Here is a 22,956-nt window from a genome sequence, read left to right on the forward strand (position 1 = left end):
ACAGACCTGATGGATTGACTGTTCTGTGAATTGGTTCAGTATGCATCTGAATGCATTCAGAAAAGCTCAGCAATGGTCCAAATGGGTCCGTATAAAAAAATGTGACAGAAAAAAAGGAGATATTTTGGAATCATTCATTGTTTATGCTTTTAATATTGTGGGAGCACGCCTTGTACATTTTTTTTTTTTGCAACAATCCTATATATTATAAAACCCTAACCAAAACAACTTGTGTAATAAATCCTCATAGAAGGTTTTGACAGCATTATACAGAATTTTGGATGGGAGTTTATTTAAGGTTCTGTCAAATGGATGTTTATGTACATATTGAGTTCAGCATTCAGCCATCACAACAGGTTGTAGTGTAAAACCTTTGCCAACAGTTACCCTTGTCATATTTCATGAATATATATATATATATATTAAATAAAAGGCTATCCAGTTCATATTGCTACTTCTCTAAAATAAATATGGGTACATTTAGGGAGGGGGGTGTCTATGCTTCCTTAAGCCACTGAATAAAATTTAATTCTTTAGGGGCTAGTCATGCCCGCACAATACAGTGAACATTAAGGCAGACAAAACGTACTGTACATGTCATACATGCAGAAAGCCTTTATGTACATAAACACTGACATTATACAAGTTGACAACAAGTCCATCTGGACCAGACAACAATGACCTTAGAAGCGTGCTTGAGTCACCAAACACATTTATCTTCAGCTGCTGTGCTGAATTAATCAGTCGCACTCAAAAAGCACAGCACGAAAAGAACAGTTGTCTCGTCCAAGTGATGGACCGCTCAACAGCTTTAGGGTGAACAGCAACGACAAGGCTGAGAATGGCGAAAGGCAATCTGTAGATGGCTCTGTGTAATAAGAATTTGCCCTTTTTTGTTCTGTGACAGTTCTGTGAAGTTAAGTGTGATCTTTCTTGAGGTTTTCCTTCTTTCCTAAGGGGTGCATTGAATGTCTCTGTTCCGAGTTCGTGGAATTAAAAAGGAAAAAAGAATGGAGTAGACAAAAAAAATGTCTAGAAGTTGATTATTCCTTTACTGGTACTGTCTGTAGTCTCCAAAAGGAGCAGATGGAGCAGCCATAGGAGCAGGTTCTTCATCAAACTGAGGACCTGACATACCCCCCAAAAAAGGAAATCAGGCACTCATGACTGGACACAGCAATTAGACAGATTAGAATTAGATTACTTCAACATATTTTCAATAATCCTTAAACATTCAGGCATCCACCGGTATCTATACCAGGAAAAACACTACATTTATAGCCCTTATCCAGAGTACCTTACAGGGACAGTCCCCCTGGAGATACTCAGGGTCAAGTGTCTTGCTCAGGGACACAAGGATAGCCAGTGGGGTTTGAACCTGTGACTTTGTGGTTACTACCACTACCACACTGGTGGTATGATGTTATTTCAAGTTAGACAGGAATGTGATTTAGTTCCGTGTGTGCAAGCTGAACACATGTACAGAACTAATGGGTGGTAGTAGCCTAGTGGGTAACACACTCGCCTATGAACCCAGATTCAAATCCCGCTTACTACCATTGTGTCCCTGAGCAAGACATTTAACCTCAAGTTGCTCCAGGGAGGGACTGTCTCTGTAACTACTGATTGTAAGTCGCTCTGGATAAGGGCGTCTGATAAATGCTGTAAATGTAAACTAATGAGGCGGATGGCAGGACCAGGTAGTAGTACCTAGAGACGTGCTACCACTGCCTCGGGTTACAGCAAATGACTCCCCAAATGTCCCACACACTTTTTCAAATGATTCATAATTTAGCCTTAATCCAAAGCCACTGCATCAATGCTCTGCTATGCTTTATGGATGTTAACTCACCTGTGGGAAACTGCGCGGAGGCAAACCTTGTGAGAAGGATGCCAGCACCCTCTATCAGTGCTAGAAGTATGCCTCCCATTGCAGCAGAGCCTACCATGGCAACAGGCCCATCTGTAAAGAAAGTGAGCATCAGTGCAAAGCCCTTAACGGAAGTGGCCTACAATACTTTCTTCCTGTCTGATTCAAGTTTACAGATCCCTGTGTCTTGATGCGTCCACCATTTAAAAACATCTTTTTGATGCTGGAACATAATGCATATGATGGGGCAGTAACATCGGTAACATGCAGGTAAATCGGTAACATGCAGGTACCTCTAATATATTATCCAATATTTATTGAATTGAGGCTGAGGTCATCGGCTATGAAGGTACATTCGTACAAAAAAAAAAAAATGTAAAAAAAAGCCTGCCATTCAAACCTCCCTTCAATCTCAGCCGGACATGATGAAACGCACTCACTTCGCGCAGCAAGGATTGCTCCCGTCATCGCGCCACTAGTGATGGAGTTCCATGGGTCTTCTTTACCTCTGACCTTCACCAACCCACAGTCAATCATGGAAAAGAGTCCGCCCCAGACCGCAAAGCTCCCTGCCACACAAACGTCATTAGAGTCCAACAGGCTAGAACAACTTTGACTTTCTACGTAACTTGCTCGAACATTCGTACACGCAACAAACCACTGAGAGGGTGGTAATCAGCTGAATCAGAATCAGATGCAAACGACGACTTACCTCCGAGCTGCGGGGCTCTGGTCCTGATCGCGGTCATGCTGCCTTTCAAACGATGGCTCATGCCCTGAACACAAGGTAGCGTACGACACGTGTTCACCCGCTGTGCGCGTCTCTGTGCAAGTACCGGCTCTGTAAAAAGCCCACCAGACTTACAGCAGGTGAATTCCGAAACCCCTTGACGGCCTGAAAGATCCCACCGCCGATGGCTCCCATGGTGAAGGCCCCTCCGCAGTCGTCTACTATCCTCCAGGGGCTGCGCACAAAACGACGAGTCAACAATTATCACACGGCTAAGCACGGCTGTTAAGCAATTCTATGTAGAGCAACTAAACGTGCTTAACAGGATGTATTATGACATTACCAAATGTTGACATTTGACATATGACATTACCCAAATATACATATAAAACACTTGATACAACCAGATCTTTCTGATATCGCAATCAAATACTTGTGTCATCGGGTTTTGAAGAACAAGGTCATCGGCATGTCGAGCTCTTAGCCATGTTTGCTACAGCTGAAGGGTATGAAAGCTAACCGCGCTAACCACGCCGGTTAGCATTGCGCTAACGTTTCACGGCGCAAGTGGATCAATACGACGCCAAAACATTCTCGGGTCGAATCGCTCTGGTCCGAATGAACGCCATCGCCGTGTCACAACTCCAAGTTCGGCCAGTCGGCGAAAATACTTCGAGACGCACCAGAACGGAGCGCTTACCAGGGCTCCCTTGCGTACTCCTCCATTTTGTTCTAGCCGGACCCGCTGACGCCAGAGAGTGACGTCACACCACAACTGTTCCGGCACTATCACGTCGCACAGCATCCAGGTCAACAAGCCTGTACAAAGTTTGTAGTTATGTCTGTCAGAAGCAAAAACGGAAAGATTACAGGGGGATTATTATCACTTTTTTATTTTCATTATATACAATTCGGATTTTGTGATTACATCAGTGATGGGGCAACTGTAAAAGCTGTATGTGATTATTCAATCCAGAGTGATTGAAAGTGGAAGTGAATGTGGAAAGAAGCTCCTCCTCATTCTCTCTGTGTTGGACTTCAGGGAGCAGAAGCGCTTCCCTGATTGCAGCAGAGAGAACAGTCCATTGTTGAGGTGGCTCCTGAGGAGGTCCTTCACTATCTTCCTGGCCCTGGTGCAGCACCGCTTGCTGTAGATAGATTGAAGGTCAGGGAGCTTGCTACAGATGATGCGTTCGGCTGATCGAACCACCCTCTGTAGGGCTCGCCTGTCCTGCATGGTGCTGTTCCCGAACCAGGTTGAGATGTTTCCCGTCAGGATGCTCTCTATGGTCCAGGAGTAGAAGTTCCTGAGCACCTTGGAGTGCAGTCTAAATTTTCTCTAAAAATTTAAATTTACAGCATTTGTCAGACGCCCTTATCCAGAGCGACTTATGATCAGTAGTTACAGGGACAGTCCCCCCTGGAGACACTCGGGGTAAATTGTCTTGCTTGGGGACATGATGGTAGTAAGTGGGGTTTGAACCTGGGTCTTCTGGTTCATAGGTGTGTGTTACCCACCAGGCTACTACAACCCTAGCAGCCTATGGGCTAAAGAATGTTGTTGATGATCACATCACTAAAAGGGACTAATTTGCTGGGTTTTCAAATCTCTGCAATTTCTTGCAGTGAGATTACATCTGTTTTTACTTTTGCTGCTTAAAAAAACACTTCCATAAATGACCGGCAAAAATCTCAATCGACTTGAAAATCTCACATAAAAGAGACGAATATAGCTAGTTCTGATTTACTAGTAGGTTGTTTTTAACTTAGTGATGGGAGTACTGTTTGGGACGTTAACATGTTTATGTGAGGCTTATTAACAGTATTAGTAATATCGGCCATATTTTAAACTGTTTTAAACTGATACCTAAGCTACCATTATGAGGTGAAGACCAGGAGACCATAAAGTCGCAGGTTCAAATCCCACTTACTACCTTTGTGTCCCTGAGCAAGACATTTAACCCTGAGTGTCTCCAGGTGTTCTGTCCCCTTAACTGCTGATGGTAAGTTTCTCTGGATAAGGATATCTGCTAAATGACATTAATTTAATGTAAATTCCTTTAGACTCTTTCAAAGCTATCCTCCTAGACATTTTCTTAAAGAATGTTTTAAAAAATTTTGTTAATATCATCATAACTAAATTCTTCATTGGTATTGGGACCCACAGACACACAGTTGAGCTTTAACGACTTCCCATCCTTAATCCAGAGGCTTTAATATGACGTTGACCCACCCTCTGCAGATATAACAGTGTCCGCATTTTCCACAAGGTTTAGGAGTGTGCCTATGGAAATTCTTGATCATTCTTTGGAAAGTGCATTTGTGAGAGCAGACGCTGATGTTGGACCAGGGTCTGGCTCGCAAGCTCCACTCAAATTCATTCAGTGTTCCACTGGGTTGAGGTCAGTACAGGACAGGACACTTTTTTTTTGGTTTGGGTTTTAACCATGCTTGGGGGAATGTTTTTTTTAAAGCCACTTGTGTGAGCCATGTATTAGCCATTGAATTCATAAGCAGAACTCATGGCACACATATTTATATATATATTCTATATATAGGGGTTCCTCGTTGTTGTTTAGACAGAAATAACTTCACATCTTGCCTTTTGGATATAAACTGCAGAAATGTAACTAGTGTCAAGTAAATAGAACTGCTAGAGTTAAATGAAATATTTACTCTACTTCTCGCCCTGCCCCTCTCTCTGTGTATGTGTGTCTTTGGTTAGGAGACAGACGGACTGCTGGCCTTATTCCCATTATTAGGAACAGGAAAGGAATGAGCAGCAGGCCGAGTCTCAGTTGAAAAATGACCAAATATAGTCATTTCAAAGATGCAGGGTGAGGCGTGTGCACTTGAAACATAAACTGCACTGATGCTACTCCAATCAACCTTAGATCCCCAGGCGAAGGTGCACTAAGGAGTTGAAAAGCCCGCATCTGTAAGTTTTAAACAAATGAGTTCTACAATTAGATGTTCAGTGGAGCATTTGATATGTCTCAAAATAAATATAATAAAATTATCTGTAATTACCATTGACTATGCATCCCTGAAATAATTATATAAATGTCTGCTATGTGAGATCTACATATGTTCCAAATGTATTATGGTATTATATGAAGCAGTATGTTGTTTTATGTAATGCAAGACAAATTTGCTTTCAAATTTAATGTCATTAGCCTCTAATAGAACCTTTGTGCACATTACATGTGGAATAAATACCTTTTAGATAAATTAGGTCATCAATGAATTGCATTATTTAAATTATTAGTTAATTGAAGTGTATTTTCCCTTTAGGATGCATGTACTATGTACAGTGACATTTCATTTATAACATTTGTAATAACCAACCGGCCTTTCAATGACCATGGGCATTCATTTTGTGTGTGTGTGTGTGTGTGTGTGTGTGTGTGCATGCCGAAATTCTTTATTAGTATCTGTTTAACTTCTATATATTCAGCATCACCAGAAACATCCATTACGTCATATGCCAGCCTTTTCGTTGGAATTAATTCAACTTTACGTTGGCACACAGGAATATCAAGAAGCAACAGGTTATAAATGATCAAGTACAGTGCCTAGCAAGGAGTTGTTTTCCATTCAGTTTCTATTAATAATGAAAGATAGCATTTAAAAGGGAATGATATTACAGCATGATTGTTCAGCACCATCAAATGTTGCCCTTTTCAAGGGTGATGAACAAAACACACATTTTTGCTTTGTATTTACATATGTCACTCTTTGGAGAGCCAAGAATCTTGTCTCCTGGGTTAACCTTTTATCCAAGTACATGGTTCTGCTCATCCTGCTGCTGATTTTTTTTTTCCATTTAATCTAGAACGATCTATAATAAACATTTAAAAATATAACATTATCTAGAAGTATGACAAAAACAAATGCACTGTGTATCTCATGGAGTGTCGGTTTAAGAGCAGTCCACACTTAAGACTGAAATGAATAAAGAATTGCTGCACGAGATTCTACACAGAACATTAAGACATTCAAAGATTCATAGAGATTTCAAAAGGTACATCCAGCAACTTGTCAGTCATTTTAAGAACTTTAAATACTCTTCTGGGAAAGCCCTCCTGCACACGTCAAGATAAAATGAAATTTCCATCCCGAGTCTGTTCTAAATGGCAGGAATTCTAGGTTGGTTTAGCGTAAAGCCTTGTCTTTACTCGTCAGACCTGGTAGTACGTCACGCCACTAGCAGTCACCTCTTTTCTGCCAGGCGTGAAGTGTTGAAAAGGCTGAAACCCATTGGAAATATCCCTGATAATATGCCAAAGAGAATCCCCATTGCTGGATGAACTCCAAGTGACACACGTGAGGCGTGTTCTTTCACATTTTAAATGTTACACACTACCGTCTGCAAGGTATTCGTGAGTTTACCCAGAACTGAATGAGCAACACATCGTAGTCCCCACTCAGACTCACTCTCAGCATACCACAGGAACTGCTTCTTCAAGTGCAAATGACAGGCTAGGCATCTGCACAGGCTAGAGCCAAAGCCACCTCCTGCAGACCCTGGCATCTCACACCTCAGCAATCCACACCGTCCAGTGAATTTTGTGTAAAACAGAGAGAGAATTCAGGGTAGAGTTTGTGCATCAAAAAAAACCTTAAACTTCTATATGCGGTTCCTTATACATCCTCTTCATTCTGCAGAGGAATAGCAGTATTGTTACAAAGGAAGCCGAGCTGTGGCTTCCTCAAGGTCCATGAGATGTCTGACCCCTCTTTCTCCCTTTTCTCCTCTCCCATCTTTGTGTGCTTCCTCGTCTATTGCAGTAGCTTTGGCACGGCAACCTGGAGAGGAAACACAGCAAACAAAAATTCAGTTTTAGTTCAGCCATACCATTATGACCAAGTAAAGTGAATCACATTATGTAATTCACATAAGTTTATTATATGCAGGGTGGCACCTACATATAATAAATGGCCACGTGAACATCTGGACACCAAAGCTATGGATCTGATGTAACTGATATAACCGATCTGATGAATGACGCTGTCTTTTACTTCACACATCATGGAAGACCTTGGGTCCTGCATTCGTGTGGGTGTTGAGGTGTACCACCAATCAAGTACCAAGTACACCCCTTCGTGGAAACCGTATTACCCTTTCAGCAGGATAATGAATCTCAATCCAATCGAGCACAATTTACAGGACTTGGTGCAAGACCCCACAACACAACAGTGGGGTCCATGCTATGATGGGTAAAGACAATGGCGGAATTTTAGGTAAGTGGGTAAAATTATATTTCTGATCAGGGTATGAATGAGCGTATTTGTCGTTTTTTATGCTTAGATATGATTTTAGAGAATAGAGAATACCTCTATTGTCCCGGGGTGATAAAATACAGTGGGTTTTTTCCCCACCGGATGAAGATCCGGTGAACCTGTAATACCTTTTTCAGCTGTTTGATATTGCTGCTCCTGATGGAGGCTAGCAGCTGGTCCCGAGAGTTTGTGGCACCAGCCCGGCCCCCACTCCTGTCCTCCACCTTTCTCTGTGACATGGGGGTCAGGGAGTTTTTCAGGAAGTCTCCATCAAGCATGGGTGCAGGGGGCGGAGGAGGAGGTGGTGGAGGTGGCCCCCCTGGACCTCCTTCCTTCTTTTTACCCAACCTAGGAGATGCCATTGGAGATGGCTGGGGCGAGGGTAGGGGTGATGGCTTGGGGGATGGTTTCGGCGAGGCCTTGGGAGACCGAAATCCAGCACCAGCTTTGGGCACCTCCAACGAGTCTTTTTTGTCGCTGTTGCCCTGGGCTTGGGCCAGTTTCTGTTCCTGCAACCTTTTCTGCCTCTGCCGATCCATGTTGCGGCTCAGGAGGTTGGTCATGGTCATGCGTGGACCGGCCAACTCAAAATGGTAGCCGAGCTTCAGCAGGGTAGTGTTCTCTTTGAGCACCTTGACCATCTCCATCTCTGTCTTGCCTCCACAGATGTGCCGTTGGTTATGGAAGCGGAGCTCAGTGAGGGTGGCATTGTGCTGCAGGGCTTGGATCAGGGAAGTGATCCCCTTGCTAGTGAGATGGTTGGAGTCCAGGTTGATGCTGGTGATGGTCTTGTTATTGCGCAAGGTTCCTGCGATTGCGTAAGCGACGTGGTCGTCGGCGTGGCAGTTGGCCAGAGCGAATGCTTTAACGTGGGTGTTGTCCCTCAAAGCCTCGGCAAACTGGATAAGAGTTTTTATTTTGATGACCTCCGAATTGTTCACAATCAGCTCTGTCATACTGGGGTCATTGCTACGGACTTTCTCCAGGGTCTCACTGAACATGCTGGCCGATTCTTCTTCCTCCTCTTCTTCTTTGGTCTTGGCTTTGGGAGTTTTGATGGCCATACAGTTCCCTATTTCCTCGGTGTTCCCAGAAGTCTGTTTTAAAGTTTCGTTTTTTGCCTTTTCACTTTTCTCCATGTCACGTACACTTGAACTTTCATTTTCGTTCATTTTCCCCTCTTTCAGCTTTACGTCTTTCTCTCTGTCCTTTTGATCTTCTTCCTCCTCTTTTGGCAGCTCATTTGGAATATCAGCATTGTCTTTTACCTCTGACTTCTTCTTGTCATCGCTTTTACTTTCTGCTGACGGAATTTGCTTCTCTTCCAGTTTGGACACAAGTCCCCTTGTCTTGTTATCATCTCTTTTCCTGATTTCTTCTTTTCTCTCTCTCTCCTTAGACTCGTCCTTGTCTCTTTTCTCCTGTAATTTGGAGATCAGCCCCTTTGTCTTGCTGTCCTCTCTCCTCCTGCTTTCTTCTTTCCTCTCCTTCTCCCTGCTGTCCTCTTTTTTCTCTTGCAGCTTTGAGATCAGCTCTTTAGTCTTGCTGCTGCCACTCTCCCTACCGTCTCGTTTCCCGTCCCTGCAAGCCGGGCCTGCTCTGTCATCTTTGCCGTCGGCGTCTTTGCTGTTCCTGTCCTGCGCCTCGTCCTCTCGTGTGGTGACGCCGTCCGGCACCTGAATTCCGCCATCTTTGCTCTCCGACCTGGACAGGCGCCTCTCCTGGCTCAGGCCCATTTTTCTCAGGTACTCCTGCTTCCGGCTCTCTTTCCTGGTTTCGCCCTACAGAGGAAGTCAGTGAACGTAAATAAACCCAGTGGGTGCAAATAAAGGCATACGTGACCGCAGCAGCACGTTCTGATGCATTTTGTCGTCAGACGTAGTGCCGTCACAACACTCTTACTGCACATTTACCTTCCATCAGCCGTTCAATTTGTGCCGTTTATTTTACAAACACAAATAAGGCAGTAAATATTCAGATGCTGTGAATTTACATTATGTGCTGGGGGGGGCATCTTAGAGAGCAGAGATAAATCTGCACAGCAACTCAGTGTTTGATTTTCAAGCCCAAGTCTGTTTTGCCGTGCGAAGCTCCGGGCCTGGCAGACGTGGCCTTAAAAGGCAGTGTGAGCAGGAGCAATCAACCAAGGAATTCCATCAGGCTGGGATTCAGAACCTCCACAGAGTGCTGCTCCACTCTTCCTCCAAACGTGCAGAAATGGGCCCTACAGCTTTTACTGCGCGTGCACATTTCTCCATTTACTAAAACATAACCTCCCACGTTTAAACTGTAAAACTGCCAGTCATGGCACTTGTCTTCTCTTGGCTCTATTTTGGACTATGCATGTTGATTTTCTGCTTATATCACAGATGCAATAAAACCGGCTGTGGGTGCAAGGCCCCCCACCACCACCGGCCCGTCAGAAATGGTGAGGAGGACCGGGCCCTCCTGGAGAGACGGGTTTCAGTCATAACGCCGTGATCAAGGGCGTGCCCGGCCACAGATCAGCTACACATCATCGTGCTGGGACATCATTTATCCTTCTCATTATCTATGGAAGACATGCTAAGACATCTTTGAGCATAAAACCGAATACATTTTGTCATGACCTCCCTGTCTTACCTCCGCCGACAAGTCCCTCTGAAGGGGCTTCTTTGAGATGCTGGAGCCTCGGTTGTTGACGCCTGCCGGTCCATCCGTCTGATCCACCAGGATGACCTCGCCGGGGTCGGGGTCAGGCACCGTCATGACCTCTCTCTTCAGCTCCTCCAGGTCCTCGGGCGACAGGTTGGAGAGCAGGTTGTCGATGTCCGGGTCCTCGCTCACCTGCCGCCCGGTCCGGGTGAGACCCCGCACTTTCCTCCGGGACATGGTTCGGGGCGGGGACGGGGGGACACCGCGTCGACGTTCCGCGTCCTCCCGCCGCGATCAGTGCCGCAGAAGAGACCCGCGGAGAGCGCGTCCGCCCATCGCCGGGCCGCCGGGACATTCCGCGGAATCCAGCCGCGGCTGCATGCCCAAATTTAGGCCAGGGTGCACAGTCCTTTAAAGGCAATAGGATGGGCCACGGTCCCCGCTTCCCCCGCTGCCCAAATCTCGCAAGAATCGTTCAAAATGGCTCATTCGTTGTCGTCTCTTTCTTTTCTTTTTTGTTTAATTGAAATAGCCGAATAGCAATTGAACGAACCGTGATTGTTTTAGTTTTTTCATTATGCATCAAATGACCTTTTGTTTTAATTCATATGCATGAATTCGGCAGCCATGTGTGACACGCATTTCGCAACTAAAACGACTGATGAAGACACTGCAGCAAAATAAATATATATATACACACGTAATAATAATGAAAATTAAACCAATAACAAAACCTGTTATGCAGAATTCAGACATTTTAGGCTGTTATTTATTGACCGTGTAAGTGTGTTTTGTTCGCTTTTTTTTTCAGGCAATATTAATTTGTAACAAAATACAAATATGTCAAAGGTTTCAAACAAGTCTTTAATTCACTTTAGTCAATTAATGCTAGTTCATCTTCATCAGTCGCCAAAGGATCCTTCTCCAAAATTGGTTTCTCATCAAAAACCAGTAGCCCTGTCAACCTAAAATTACCCCACAAAACAGTATGAAGTGTAAAAAATAAAAAAGAACATTTTTGCACACGAAGGCCACTGTCTGCAGGAGCATCTGGCCGCTGAGTAAGAACCAGGATCGAATAAGGAACTGAGAAGATGGGGAAAGCACATATTCAATACAAGGTGGACGATCTGTTAAAATCATCTTTATACATTTCAAAGTAAAGTAAAGACAACAAACATATGATCAATTATTAGACGGGTCATTTGGTTTATTATTCTGCATTCTGTTAACAAATCTGTTAAGGTGATCACATATTTACATATTTTTTTTAATGACTGCAAGTTGTTAAAAAGAAATCTGATTAGATATCAGAAGTTTCCACATATCAATACTGTCAATGTTATATAACACGATACTACTGCGATCATTGAAGGACAAGTGAACTGAAACTAAACGTACCATTATCATCATCATCATCAGATAATAGAATTGAAAGAACAAAACAGAATATCCATATAATAAATACAGCATTAATGTTCCTAACTTTTTTTGTTTCCTGTACATTTTGTCAGCGCTTAGTACATCATATTACATGATATTAAATCTATTTAATAAAGGGTGTCATATAAAGCCAACCAAGATACCGCTGACATATTGTAGGATGTTAAGGTGTGATTTGACTTTAATATAAACCACATACATTTCCTTAGCGTCACATGTTTAGATCTGGTAATGAGAGACATGTTGGTGAATTTCGGAAGCATTGCATCCCACTTCAGCGAGTGCTAAAGTGCTAAATATGACACAAAATTCCAAAGTTTGCACCAATAAAACCTATAGCAACTTCTTACGGTTTACAGTGTTTCCTGATTGCGGGGTGAAATGTTGTGTGTTCTTTCGCTGATCCAGGTACAGTGCAAACTTCAGCTACGCAGAGTTAATGTGATCAGTCCATTAGCAGAGTATAAGCATGTTTGGAAGTTGTTAGAGCATGAGATCAGATCACACACAAACCCCCTCTTTTTTACAGAAAACAGCAGCTGTTGCTCTACGAAAAAAAGACCTAAAAGCTTCTTGTGCTTCTATCAAGTGACAGCAAGAAGGTTTATTTTTTCGGCAAGCCATAGATCCACAGGACTCTAAAGCCAACTCGTGCATCATTCCATAAATTAATAAATTCACAAATACAGAAACAGATAAAACAAAGTACTTCTGGTTACACAAGGAGAACCAAAGAACTTTTTAACCTCCCAACATCAGTTTCCTTTTCATAGATGTTCAGGACCTCTGCACCCTTAGGCTCCAGGATACTGTGGTGGTGAGTACGGTGGAGGAGCTGCAATAAGACACGCAAGAGTGTAAATTCCACGTTCCAGACGCAGCCTAAAAACAAATGAATCAAGAGACAAACTTTGTGTGTTCACTGATCACTTAAGATCCTCAAAATGCATTTAGGACTTGGGGTATGTTGGCTAAGATATGTGATTTGTTCAGCACACAATGATCCATTAAAAAAGTATTAATTTTTAATTTATTAATTAACTGTCATGTACAAGCAGTCAAAAGTCTCTCTCACCTGCCTGGCTGTACCCGGGATCTGCCGGAGGATATGGTGGATAGGGGCCTGGCTGCATCATGGGATACTGCTGAGGCATGCCAGGTTTATACTGGGGTGCCAGTGGATACCCAGGGTTCGGGTAATCCGGGTGCCCAATGGGTTTCCCATAGGCATCGTACATCGGGTAACTGGCCATCGGAATCTGTGGAGCTGAGGGCCAAACACACTTAGTGATGATTGAAATAGATCACATTGGATCTTGCCATGCCTTCACCACTCAGCAAGTCCAACATGCTGTAATTACACAAGCATCATGTCTAAAACAACTGGGGGGTTTAAATGCCAGAGTTGCCAGTTAAAATAGGCATTGAAGCCATTTGTTAACAGCGAAGCCGGGGCAGGCATTCAGAAGTCAGCACTATGGCTCAATGCTTACTGTACCTTCATGAGATTCTGTAAGCAAAGACATAAACAGTTTTATACATTTAACCACAACACATTGGAGGTGTATGCATCACCCTCTAAACAATAAAACGTTAGAAATACTGCAAACAAAATGTAATTGACTGGATGTTGAGGCATAATATAATGAACAACGCACACCTGAATGACGTGCCTTTATCGCGGCTGCACAACATTGAGGCAATGGTTCCAGCCATTTTTAACATTTTAAAACTCCTTTTCATGCATGCAAAGGGAATGCTAATGCACTAAAGACACACAACTGACAGATCCTGTTCAACAGCCAAAAGCTAAATAAAGTTTTACTATATTCCATCAGATATTGAAAACCAGTCAGATACATTTGTTTAAAGTACATATTATGTTTTTTGGGGTTTTTTTAAAGGCCAAAATAGTTTTGTTGTTTTTTCCACAAAAGGGTGAATATGTGTATGTACCTCCACTCCTCCACAACTATGATACAGCAGATAAATCCAAAAATGATTGCATGATGCAGTAAACGTTAAAGACGTTCAAACTGACTTTCTACCGAGTACAATTGTATCGAATAAAGAGAAAGCGTGTGAGACAGAAAGGTGAAGGGGCGTGCTGTTACCATCATAAGGGGTTCGGCCTCGCTGCTGCCGACGCTGGTACAGGTAACAGCAGGAGCACATGAAGCAGCACACCATGGTGGCAATGATGGCCACGAACAGCAGGATGGACGAGGCGATGCCTGCTATGGTGGTGGGGCTGAAGGGAGACACAGCATGTTACTGGATTGTTTAGTACTCTGCGCTGATAATACTGCAGTGTTGTAACCAGAAAAAGAATGGGGAATTGTGGTAATAGTATCTGTGGGCTCAGCTACCAATGCTTTAACTGAAACTGTCAACCAGAAAAGTAAAGAAAAGGTACCTGGCGCCATCTACCAGTATTACATTACATTACATTACATACCATACCAGCATTTAACATTAATACGAGGTCCCCTAGCCTGTCTGTGGTCCTGCAGTGGCTAGAAATGCCAATATGTCAATATGAATTTCAGAAAGAAACTTCAGATACAGTATTAGGGGTAGACTAAACAAGAAAAACATAATAGGTGAAATTTTTTTACATTTACATTTACAGCATTTATCAGACGCCCTTATCCATAGCGACTTACAAACAGTAGTTACAGGGGACAATCCCCCCCTGGAGACACTCAGGGTTAAGTGTCTTGCTCAGGGACACAATGGTAGTAACTGGGATTTCTGGTTCATAGGCAAGTGTTTTACCTACCAGGCTACTACTATGCTACTACCACCCATCAGTAACCCATCAATACAGTAACTGTGTGGAGTCCTTATTCTGGGAAACCCCATGTCAAGGCCACATTTTCTTTTGTTGAGACTCTTCATACACATCCGATGAACAGGATCAGGGTTGCAGGCCTCTGGGCCAAAGCATCAGCATATCTACATCCAACCTCATCCTGCAGAAAGTAACGGGGTAAACTGCGCTGGAGCAGACTGAACGTAACAGGGTAAACTGTGACTGGAGGAGACTGAACGTAACGGGGTAAACCGCGCTGGAGCAGACTGAACATAACAGGGTAAACTGTGACTGGAGGAGACTGAACGTAACGGGGTAAACCGCGGCTGGAGGAGACTGAACGTAACGGGGTAAACTGTGACTGGAGGAGACTGAACGTAACGGGGTAAACCGCGCTGGAGCAGACTGAACGCAACGGGGTAAAATGTGGCTGGAGGAGACTGAACGTAACAGGGTAAACCGCGGCTGGAGGAGACTGAACGTAACGGGGTAAACTTGGTAGACCACGCTGGAGCAGACTGAACGTAACAGCGTAAACTGTGGCTGGAGGAGACTGAACGTAACGGGGTAAACCGTGGCTGGAGGAGACTGAACGTAACGGGGTAAACTTGGTAGACCGCGCTGGAGCAGACTGAACGTAACGGGGTAAACTGTGGCTGGAGGAGACTGAACGTAACGGGGTAAACCGTGGCTGGAGGAGACTGAACGTAACGGGGTAAACTTGGTAGACCGCGCTGGAGCAGACTGAACGTAACGGGGTAAACTTGGTAAACTGCGCTGGAGGAGACTGAACGTAATGGGGTAAAATGTGGCTGGAGGAGACTGAACGTAACGGGGTAAACTTGGTAGACCGCGCTGGAGCAGACTGAACGTAACGGGGTAAACTTGGTAGACCACGCTGGAGCAGACTGAACGTAACAGCGTAAACTGTGGCTGGAGGAGACTGAACGTAACGGGGTAAACCGTGGCTGGAGGAGACTGAACGTAACGGGGTAAACTTGGTAGACCGCGCTGGAGCAGACTGAACGTAACGGGGTAAACTGTGGCTGGAGGAGACTGAACGTAACGGGGTAAACCGTGGCTGGAGGAGACTGAACGTAACGGGGTAAACTTGGTAGACCGCGCTGGAGCAGACTGAACGTAACGGGGTAAACTTGGTAGACCGCGCTGGAGCAGACTGAACGTAACGGGGTAAACTTGGTAAACTGCGCTGGAGGAGACTGAACGTAATGGGGTAAAATGTGGCTGGAGGAGACTGAACGTAACGGGGTAAACTTGGTAGACCGCGCTGGAGCAGACTGAACGTAACGGGGTAAACTTGGTAAACTGCGCTGGAGGAGACTGAATGTAATGGGGTAAAATGTGGCTGGAGGAGACTGAACGTAACGGGGTAAACCGCGGCTGGAGGAGACTGAACGTAACGGGGTAAACTTGGTAGACCGCGCTGGAGCAGACTGAACGTAACGGGGTAAACTTGGTAAACTGCGCTGGAGGAGACTGAACGTAACGGGGTAAAATGTGGCTGGAGGAGACTGAACGTAACGGGGTAAACTGTGGCTGGAGCAGACTGAACGTAACGGGGAAAACCGTGGCTGGAGGAGACTGAATGTAACGGGGTAAACCGTGGCTGGAGGACACTGAACGTAACGGGGTAAACCGTGGCTGGAGGAGACTGAACGTAACGGGGTAAACCGCGGCTGGAGGAGGCTGGAGGAGACTGAACGTAACGGGGTAAACTTGGTAAACTGCGCTGGAGGAGACTGAACGTAACGGGGTAAACTATGGCTGGAGGAGACTGAACGTAACGGGGTAAACCGTGGCTGGAGGAGACTGAACGTAACGGGGTAAACTGTGACTGGAGGAGACTGAACGTAATGGGGTAAACCGTGGCTGGAGGAGACTGAACGTAATGGGGTAAACCGCGGCTGGAGCAGACTGAACGCAACGGGGTAAAATGTGGCTGGAGGAGACTGAACGTAACAGGGTAAACCGCGGCTGGAGGAGACTGAACGTAACGGGGTAAACTTGGTAGACCACGCTGGAGCAGACTGAACGTAACAGCGTAAACTGTGGCTGGAGGAGACTGAACGTAACGGGGTAAACCGTGGCTGGAGGAGACTGAACGTAACGGGGTAAACTTGGTAGACCGCGCTGGAGCAGACTGAACGTAACGGGGTAAACTGTGGCTGGAGGAGACTGAACGTAACGGGGTAAACCGTGGCTGGAGGAGACTGAACGTAACGGGGTAAACTTGGTAGACCGCGCTGGAGCAGACTGAACGTAACGGGGTAAACTTGGTAAACTGCGCTGGAGGAGACTGAACGTAATGGGGTAAAATGTGGCTGGAGGAGACTGAACGTAACGGGGTAAACTTGGTAGACCGCGCTGGAGCAGACTGAACGTAACGGGGTAAACTTGGTAGACCACGCTGGAGCAGACTGAACGTAACAGCGTAAACTGTGGCTGGAGGAGACTGAACGTAACGGGGTAAACCGTGGCTGGAGGAGACTGAACGTAACGGGGTAAACTTGGTAGACCGCGCTGGAGCAGACTGAACGTAACGGGGTAAACTGTGGCTGGAGGAGACTGAACGTAACGGGGTAAACCGTGGCTGGAGGAGACTGAACGTAACGGGGTAAACTTGGTAGACCGCGCTGGAGCAGACTGAACGTAACGGGGTAAACTTGGTAGACCGCGCTGGAGCAGACTGAACGTAACGGGGTAAACTTGGTAAACTGCGCTGGAGGAGACTGAACGTAATGGGGTAAAATGTGGCTGGAGGAGACTGAACGTAACGGGGTAAACTTGGTAGACCGCGCTGGAGCAGACTGAACGTAACGGGGTAAACTTGGTAAACTGCGCTGGAGGAGACTGAATGTAATGGGGTAAAATGTGGCTGGAGGAGACTGAACGTAACGGGGTAAACCGCGGCTGGAGGAGACTGAACGTAACGGGGTAAACTTGGTAGACCGCGCTGGAGCAGACTGAACGTAACGGGGTAAACTTGGTAAACTGCGCTGGAGGAGACTGAACGTAACGGGGTAAAATGTGGCTGGAGGAGACTGAACGTAACGGGGTAAACTGTGGCTGGAGCAGACTGAACGTAACGGGGAAAACCGTGGCTGGAGGAGACTGAATGTAACGGGGTAAACCGTGGCTGGAGGACACTGAACGTAACGGGGTAAACCGTGGCTGGAGGAGACTGAACGTAACGGGGTAAACCGCGGCTGGAGGAGGCTGGAGGAGACTGAACGTAACGGGGTAAACTTGGTAAACTGCGCTGGAGGAGACTGAACGTAACGGGGTAAACTATGGCTGGAGGAGACTGAACGTAACGGGGTAAACCGTGGCTGGAGGAGACTGAACGTAACGGGGTAAACTGTGACTGGAGGAGACTGAACGTAATGGGGTAAACCGTGGCTGGAGGAGACTGAACGTAATGGGGTAAACCGCGGCTGGAGGAGACTGAACGTAACGGGGTAAACCGCGGCTGGAGGAGACTGAACGTAACGGGGTAAACTGTGGCTGGAGGAGACTGAACGTAACGAAGTAAACCGCGGCTGGAGGAGACTGAACGTAACGGGGTAAACTGTGGCTGGAGGAGACTGAACGTAACGGGGTAAACCGCGGCTGGAGGAGACTGAACGTAACGGGGTAAACTGTGGCTGGAGGAGACTGAACGTAACGGGGTAAACCGCGGCTGGAGGAGACTGAACGTAACGGGGTAAACTGTGGCTGGAGGAGACTGAACGTAACGGGGTAAACTTGGTAAACTGTGGCTGGAGGAGACTGAACGTAACGGGGTAAACCGCGGCTGGAGGAGACTGAACGTAACGGGGTAAACTGTGGCTGGAGGAGACTGAACGTAACGGGGTAAACTGTGGCTGGAGGAGACTGAACGTAACGGGGTAAACTGTGGCTGGAGGAGACTGAACGTAACGGGGTAAACTTGGTAGACCGCGCTGGAGCAGACTGAACGTAACAGCGTAAACTGTGGCTGGAGGAGACTGAACGTAACGGGGTAAACCGCGGCTGGAGGAGACTGAACGTAACGGGGTAAACTTGGTAGACCACGCTGGAGCAGACTGAACGTAACAGCGTAAACTGTGGCTGGAGGAGACTGAACGTAACAGGGTAAACCGCGGCTGGAGGAGACTGAACGTAACGGGGTAAACTTGGTAGACCACGCTGGAGCAGACTGAACGTAACAGCGTAAACTGTGGCTGGAGGAGACTGAACGTAACGGGGTAAACCGTGGCTGGAGGAGACTGAACGTAACGGGGTAAACTTGGTAGACCGCGCTGGAGCAGACTGAACGTAACGGGGTAAACTGTGGCTGGAGGAGACTGAACGTAACGGGGTAAACCGTGGCTGGAGGAGACTGAACGTAACGGGGTAAACTTGGTAGACCGCGCTGGAGCAGACTGAACGTAACGGGGTAAACTTGGTAAACTGCGCTGGAGGAGACTGAACGTAATGGGGTAAAATGTGGCTGGAGGAGACTGAACGTAACGGGGTAAACTTGGTAGACCGCGCTGGAGCAGACTGAACGTAACGGGGTAAACTTGGTAGACCACGCTGGAGCAGACTGAACGTAACAGCGTAAACTGTGGCTGGAGGAGACTGAACGTAACGGGGTAAACCGTGGCTGGAGGAGACTGAATGTAACGGGGTAAACTTGGTAGACCGCGCTGGAGCAGACTGAACGTAACGGGGTAAACTGTGGCTGGAGGAGACTGAACGTAACGGGGTAAACCGTGGCTGGAGGAGACTGAACGTAACGGGGTAAACTTGGTAGACCGCGCTGGAGCAGACTGAACGTAACGGGGTAAACTTGGTAAACTGCGCTGGAGGAGACTGAACGTAATGGGGTAAAATGTGGCTGGAGGAGACTGAACGTAACGGGGTAAACTTGGTAGACCGCGCTGGAGCAGACTGAACGTAACGGGGTAAACTTGGTAAACTGCGCTGGAGGAGACTGAATGTAATGGGGTAAAATGTGGCTGGAGGAGACTGAACGTAACGGGGTAAACCGCGGCTGGAGGAGACTGAACGTAACGGGGTAAACTTGGTAGACCGCGCTGGAGCAGACTGAACGTAACGGGGTAAACTTGGTAAACTGCGCTGGAGGAGACTGAACGTAACGGGGTAAACTTGGTAGACCGCGCTGGAGCAGACTGAACGTAACGGGGTAAAATGTGGCTGGAGGAGACTGAACGTAACGGGGTAAACTGTGGCTGGAGCAGACTGAACGTAACGGGGAAAACCGTGGCTGGAGGAGACTGAATGTAACGGGGTAAACCGTGGCTGGAGGACACTGAACGTAACGGGGTAAACCGTGGCTGGAGGAGACTGAACGTAATGGGGTAAACCGCGGCTGGAGGAGGCTGGAGGAGACTGAACGTAACGGGGTAAACTTGGTAAACTGCGCTGGAGGAGACTGAACGTAACGGGGTAAACTATGGCTGGAGGAGACTGAACGTAACGGGGTAAACCGTGGCTGGAGGAGACTGAACGTAACGGGGTAAACTGTGACTGGAGGAGACTGAACGTAATGGGGTAAACCGTGGCTGGAGGAGACTGAACGTAATGGGGTAAACCGTGGCTGGAGGAGACTGAACGTAACGGGGTAAACCGCGGCTGGAGGAGACTGAACGTAACGGGGTAAACCGCGGCTGGAGGAGACTGAACGTAACGGGGTAAACTGTGGCTGGAGGAGACTGAACGTAACGGGGTAAACCGCGGCTGGAGGAGACTGAACGTAACGGGGTAAACTGTGGCTGGAGGAGACTGAACGTAACGGGGAAAACCGTGGCTGGAGGAGACTGAATGTAACGGGGTAAACCGTGGCTGGAGGACACTGAACGTAACGGGGTAAACCGTGGCTGGAGGAGACTGAACGTAACGGGGTAAACCGCGGCTGGAGGAGGCTGGAGGAGACTGAACGTAACGGGGTAAACTTGGTAAACTGCGCTGGAGGAGACTGAACGTAACGGGGTAAACTATGGCTGGAGGAGACTGAACGTAACGGGGTAAACCGTGGCTGGAGGAGACTGAACGTAACGGGGTAAACTGTGACTGGAGGAGACTGAACGTAATGGGGTAAACCGTGGCTGGAGGAGACTGAACGTAATGGGGTAAACCGTGGCTGGAGGAGACTGAACGTAATGGGGTAAACCGTGGCTGGAGGAGACTGAACGTAATGGGGTAAACCGTGGCTGGAGGAGACTGAACGTAATGGGGTAAACCGTGGCTGGAGGAGACTGAACGTAACGGGGTAAACCGCGGCTGGAGGAGACTGAACGTAACGGGGTAAACCGCGGCTGGAGGAGACTGAACGTAACGGGGTAAACTGTGGCTGGAGGAGACTGAACGTAACGGGGTAAACCGCGGCTGGAGGAGACTGAACGTAACGGGGTAAACTGTGGCTGGAGGAGACTGAACGTAACGAAGTAAACCGCGGCTGGAGGAGACTGAACGTAACGGGGTAAACTGTGGCTGGAGGAGACTGAACGTAACGGGGTAAACCGCGGCTGGAGGAGACTGAACGTAACGGGGTAACTGTGGCTGGAGGAGACTGAACGTAACGGGGTAAACCGCGGCTGGAGGAGACTGAACGTAACGGGGTAAACTGTGGCTGGAGGAGACTGAACGTAACGGGGTAAACTTGGTAAACTGTGGCTGGAGGAGACTGAACGTAACGGGGTAAACCGCGGCTGGAGGAGACTGAACGTAACGGGGTAAACTGTGGCTGGAGGAGACTGAACGTAACGGGGTAAACTGTGGCTGGAGGAGACTGAACGTAACGGGGTAAACTGTGGCTGGAGGAGACTGAACGTAACGGGGTAAACTTGGTAAACTGCGCTGGAGCACCTGAACTGGAACAGCATGCAGCGCTTCTGCTCCCGCTCGGTGATGAGCTTGAAGGGGTCCATGCAGCAGTAGCGCCGGTGACAGTTCCCGCAGCAGAAGGTGATGAGCGGGCAGTCGAAGCCGTTGTGCCAAGTGCCGTTCTTGTCGACGTACCACAGGCAGTCCTCGTTGGCGTTTGCTGCCGCCACAAAGCACACAAAGACGGAAAACGTGTTTAGCGTCATGGGTTGATTCGTTAGCTTCGTTAGCTTTTAATGACGTGGACGAGGACGAGGCGCCAACATGTGTCGGCCGTCCCCTTCCAACCATTTACATTTAAGGCATTTGTCAGACGCCCTCATCCAGAGCGACTTGCAACGTGCTGCCATGTTACCATCGATGAAGTGATCAGTTCTGGTTCACTAGGACCCCCAACTATGAATACAACCTTTTTATTCACTCTGTTCTAGTTTCTATACATAAGACAGACAATAAGAAGGTTACAAGATCATCTAAACATTCAAAACCACAACAGATCAAATTATTCACAAGAACCTCCACGTTTTAGCCGTTGTGCAGACATAGATTAGAAACAAACAGGACCGCGGTTATATTTACTGTGGCTCTAAAATAATAATCAATTGGATTTAAATGCATGCAAATGTTTGTTATAATACAATTTAAAAGGAAAAGTTGCTAAATATAAGATGAATTCTTCGTGCAAATCCACGTCCCAGTTACGTCTAGAAATAACGTAAACGTGAACGCGCACTATTCGGCGATCAATAACCCATAATTCCACAACGACAGGACGCGCGGCGCCCGGGGCCGCCGGAGAAGGAGGCCTGCAGGGGACCCGCGGCGCCGTCTCACCCTGCCAGGCGGAGAGGATCACGGCCAGGAGCGGCAGCGCCACCGCGGTGAGGGACATCTCGGCTGCTCGGCGCTCCGCACGACGCGTCGGGGGTGGGAGAGATCAGTCGCCGCGGTCGCCGCGCATTAATCCAGGGAAGGCCGGAGCGCGGGGCTGGAGATCATGCCTGGCGACGTGGGCGCGGCGAGCGTGACGCTGCAGGGCGACGCGACGTGACGCGACGTGCGACGCGAGGCGACACAGACCCGCTCCTCGGTCAAATTCACTTTAAACGTGGTACGGATGCAAAAACGGAAAAAGAAAACGAGCGTGTATGTATATATTTATAGAAAAGGAGCGTGTGTGTGTGTGTGTGTGTGTGTGTGTGTATATATATATATATATAGAGAGAGAGAGAGAGACAGAGCGAGAGAGAGAGAGACAGAGCGAGAGAGAGAGCGAGAAAATGAGCTGTG

At 47.1% G+C, this 22,956-nt stretch overlaps 3 protein-coding genes across 4 annotated transcripts; all 3 read right to left on the reverse strand.

Moving 5' to 3' along the window:
* Positions 1-133: 133 nt before the first annotated feature.
* timm17a (translocase of inner mitochondrial membrane 17 homolog A (yeast)) lies at positions 134-3,410 on the reverse strand. The gene is made up of 6 exons (XM_028998592.1): positions 3,301-3,410; positions 2,736-2,835; positions 2,583-2,646; positions 2,311-2,439; positions 1,853-1,963; positions 134-1,128 (listed from the first exon to the last, which is right to left on the reverse strand). Exons 1-6 carry the CDS (start codon positions 3,324-3,326, stop codon positions 1,052-1,054), a joined length of 507 nt encoding a protein of 168 aa, XP_028854425.1. The 5' UTR covers positions 3,327-3,410; the 3' UTR covers positions 134-1,051.
* Positions 3,411-6,186: 2,776 nt separating this feature from the next.
* lmod1b (leiomodin 1b (smooth muscle)) lies at positions 6,187-10,896 on the reverse strand. The gene is made up of 3 exons (XM_028998610.1): positions 10,506-10,896; positions 8,012-9,664; positions 6,187-7,409 (listed from the first exon to the last, which is right to left on the reverse strand). Exons 1-3 carry the CDS (start codon positions 10,752-10,754, stop codon positions 7,383-7,385), a joined length of 1,929 nt encoding a protein of 642 aa, XP_028854443.1. The 5' UTR covers positions 10,755-10,896; the 3' UTR covers positions 6,187-7,382.
* A 749-nt stretch (positions 10,897-11,645) lies between these two features.
* shisa4 (shisa family member 4) lies at positions 11,646-22,849 on the reverse strand. Of its 2 annotated transcripts, XM_028999587.1 has the most exons (6): positions 22,501-22,849; positions 21,649-21,826; positions 14,075-14,211; positions 13,459-13,470; positions 13,036-13,227; positions 11,646-12,795 (listed from the first exon to the last, which is right to left on the reverse strand). In XM_028999587.1, the coding sequence occupies exons 1-6, from the start codon at positions 22,556-22,558 to the stop codon at positions 12,755-12,757; spliced, it is 618 nt and encodes a 205-aa protein (XP_028855420.1). In that variant the 5' UTR covers positions 22,559-22,849; the 3' UTR covers positions 11,646-12,754. The 2 variants fall into 2 exon arrangements, with proteins under 2 accessions (XP_028855420.1, XP_028855421.1); XM_028999588.1 differs by lacking the exon at positions 13,459-13,470 and having other exon boundaries at positions 22,501-22,846.
* Between the last annotated feature and the right edge of the window lie 107 nt (positions 22,850-22,956).

This window comes from Denticeps clupeoides, chromosome 12 (assembly GCF_900700375.1).
Source record: "Denticeps clupeoides chromosome 12, fDenClu1.1, whole genome shotgun sequence".
Lineage (NCBI taxonomy): Eukaryota > Metazoa > Chordata > Actinopteri > Clupeiformes > Denticipitidae > Denticeps > Denticeps clupeoides.

Excerpts from the sequence above, each read along its gene's own strand:
- timm17a (XM_028998592.1), bottom strand. The coding sequence starts at position 3,326 with ATGGAGGAGTACGCAAGGGAGCCCTG. Across the intron at positions 2,836-3,300 it reads GAGTACGCAAGGGAGCCCTG|CCCCTGGAGGATAGTAGACG; the intron begins GTAAGCGCTCCG and ends TTTTGTGCGCAG. Across the intron at positions 2,440-2,582 it reads CAGAGCCCCGCAGCTCGGAG|GGAGCTTTGCGGTCTGGGGC; the intron begins GTAAGTCGTCGT and ends TTTGTGTGGCAG.
- lmod1b (XM_028998610.1), bottom strand. The coding sequence starts at position 10,754 with ATGTCCCGGAGGAAAGTGCGGGGTCTCACCCGGACCGGGCGGCAGGTG. Across the intron at positions 9,665-10,505 it reads AGAGGGACTTGTCGGCGGAG|GGCGAAACCAGGAAAGAGAG; the intron begins GTAAGACAGGGA and ends CTTCCTCTGTAG. Across the intron at positions 7,410-8,011 it reads ATATCAAACAGCTGAAAAAG|GTTGCCGTGCCAAAGCTACT; the intron begins GTATTACAGGTT and ends TTTCCTCTCCAG.
- shisa4 (XM_028999587.1), bottom strand. The coding sequence starts at position 22,558 with ATGTCCCTCACCGCGGTGGCGCTGCCGCTCCTGGCCGTGATCCTCTCC. Across the intron at positions 21,827-22,500 it reads GATCCTCTCCGCCTGGCAGG|CAAACGCCAACGAGGACTGC; the intron begins GTGAGACGGCGC and ends TTGTGGCGGCAG. Across the intron at positions 14,212-21,648 it reads TGCATGCTGTTCCAGTTCAG|CCCCACCACCATAGCAGGCA; the intron begins GTGCTCCAGCGC and ends GTCTCCCTTCAG.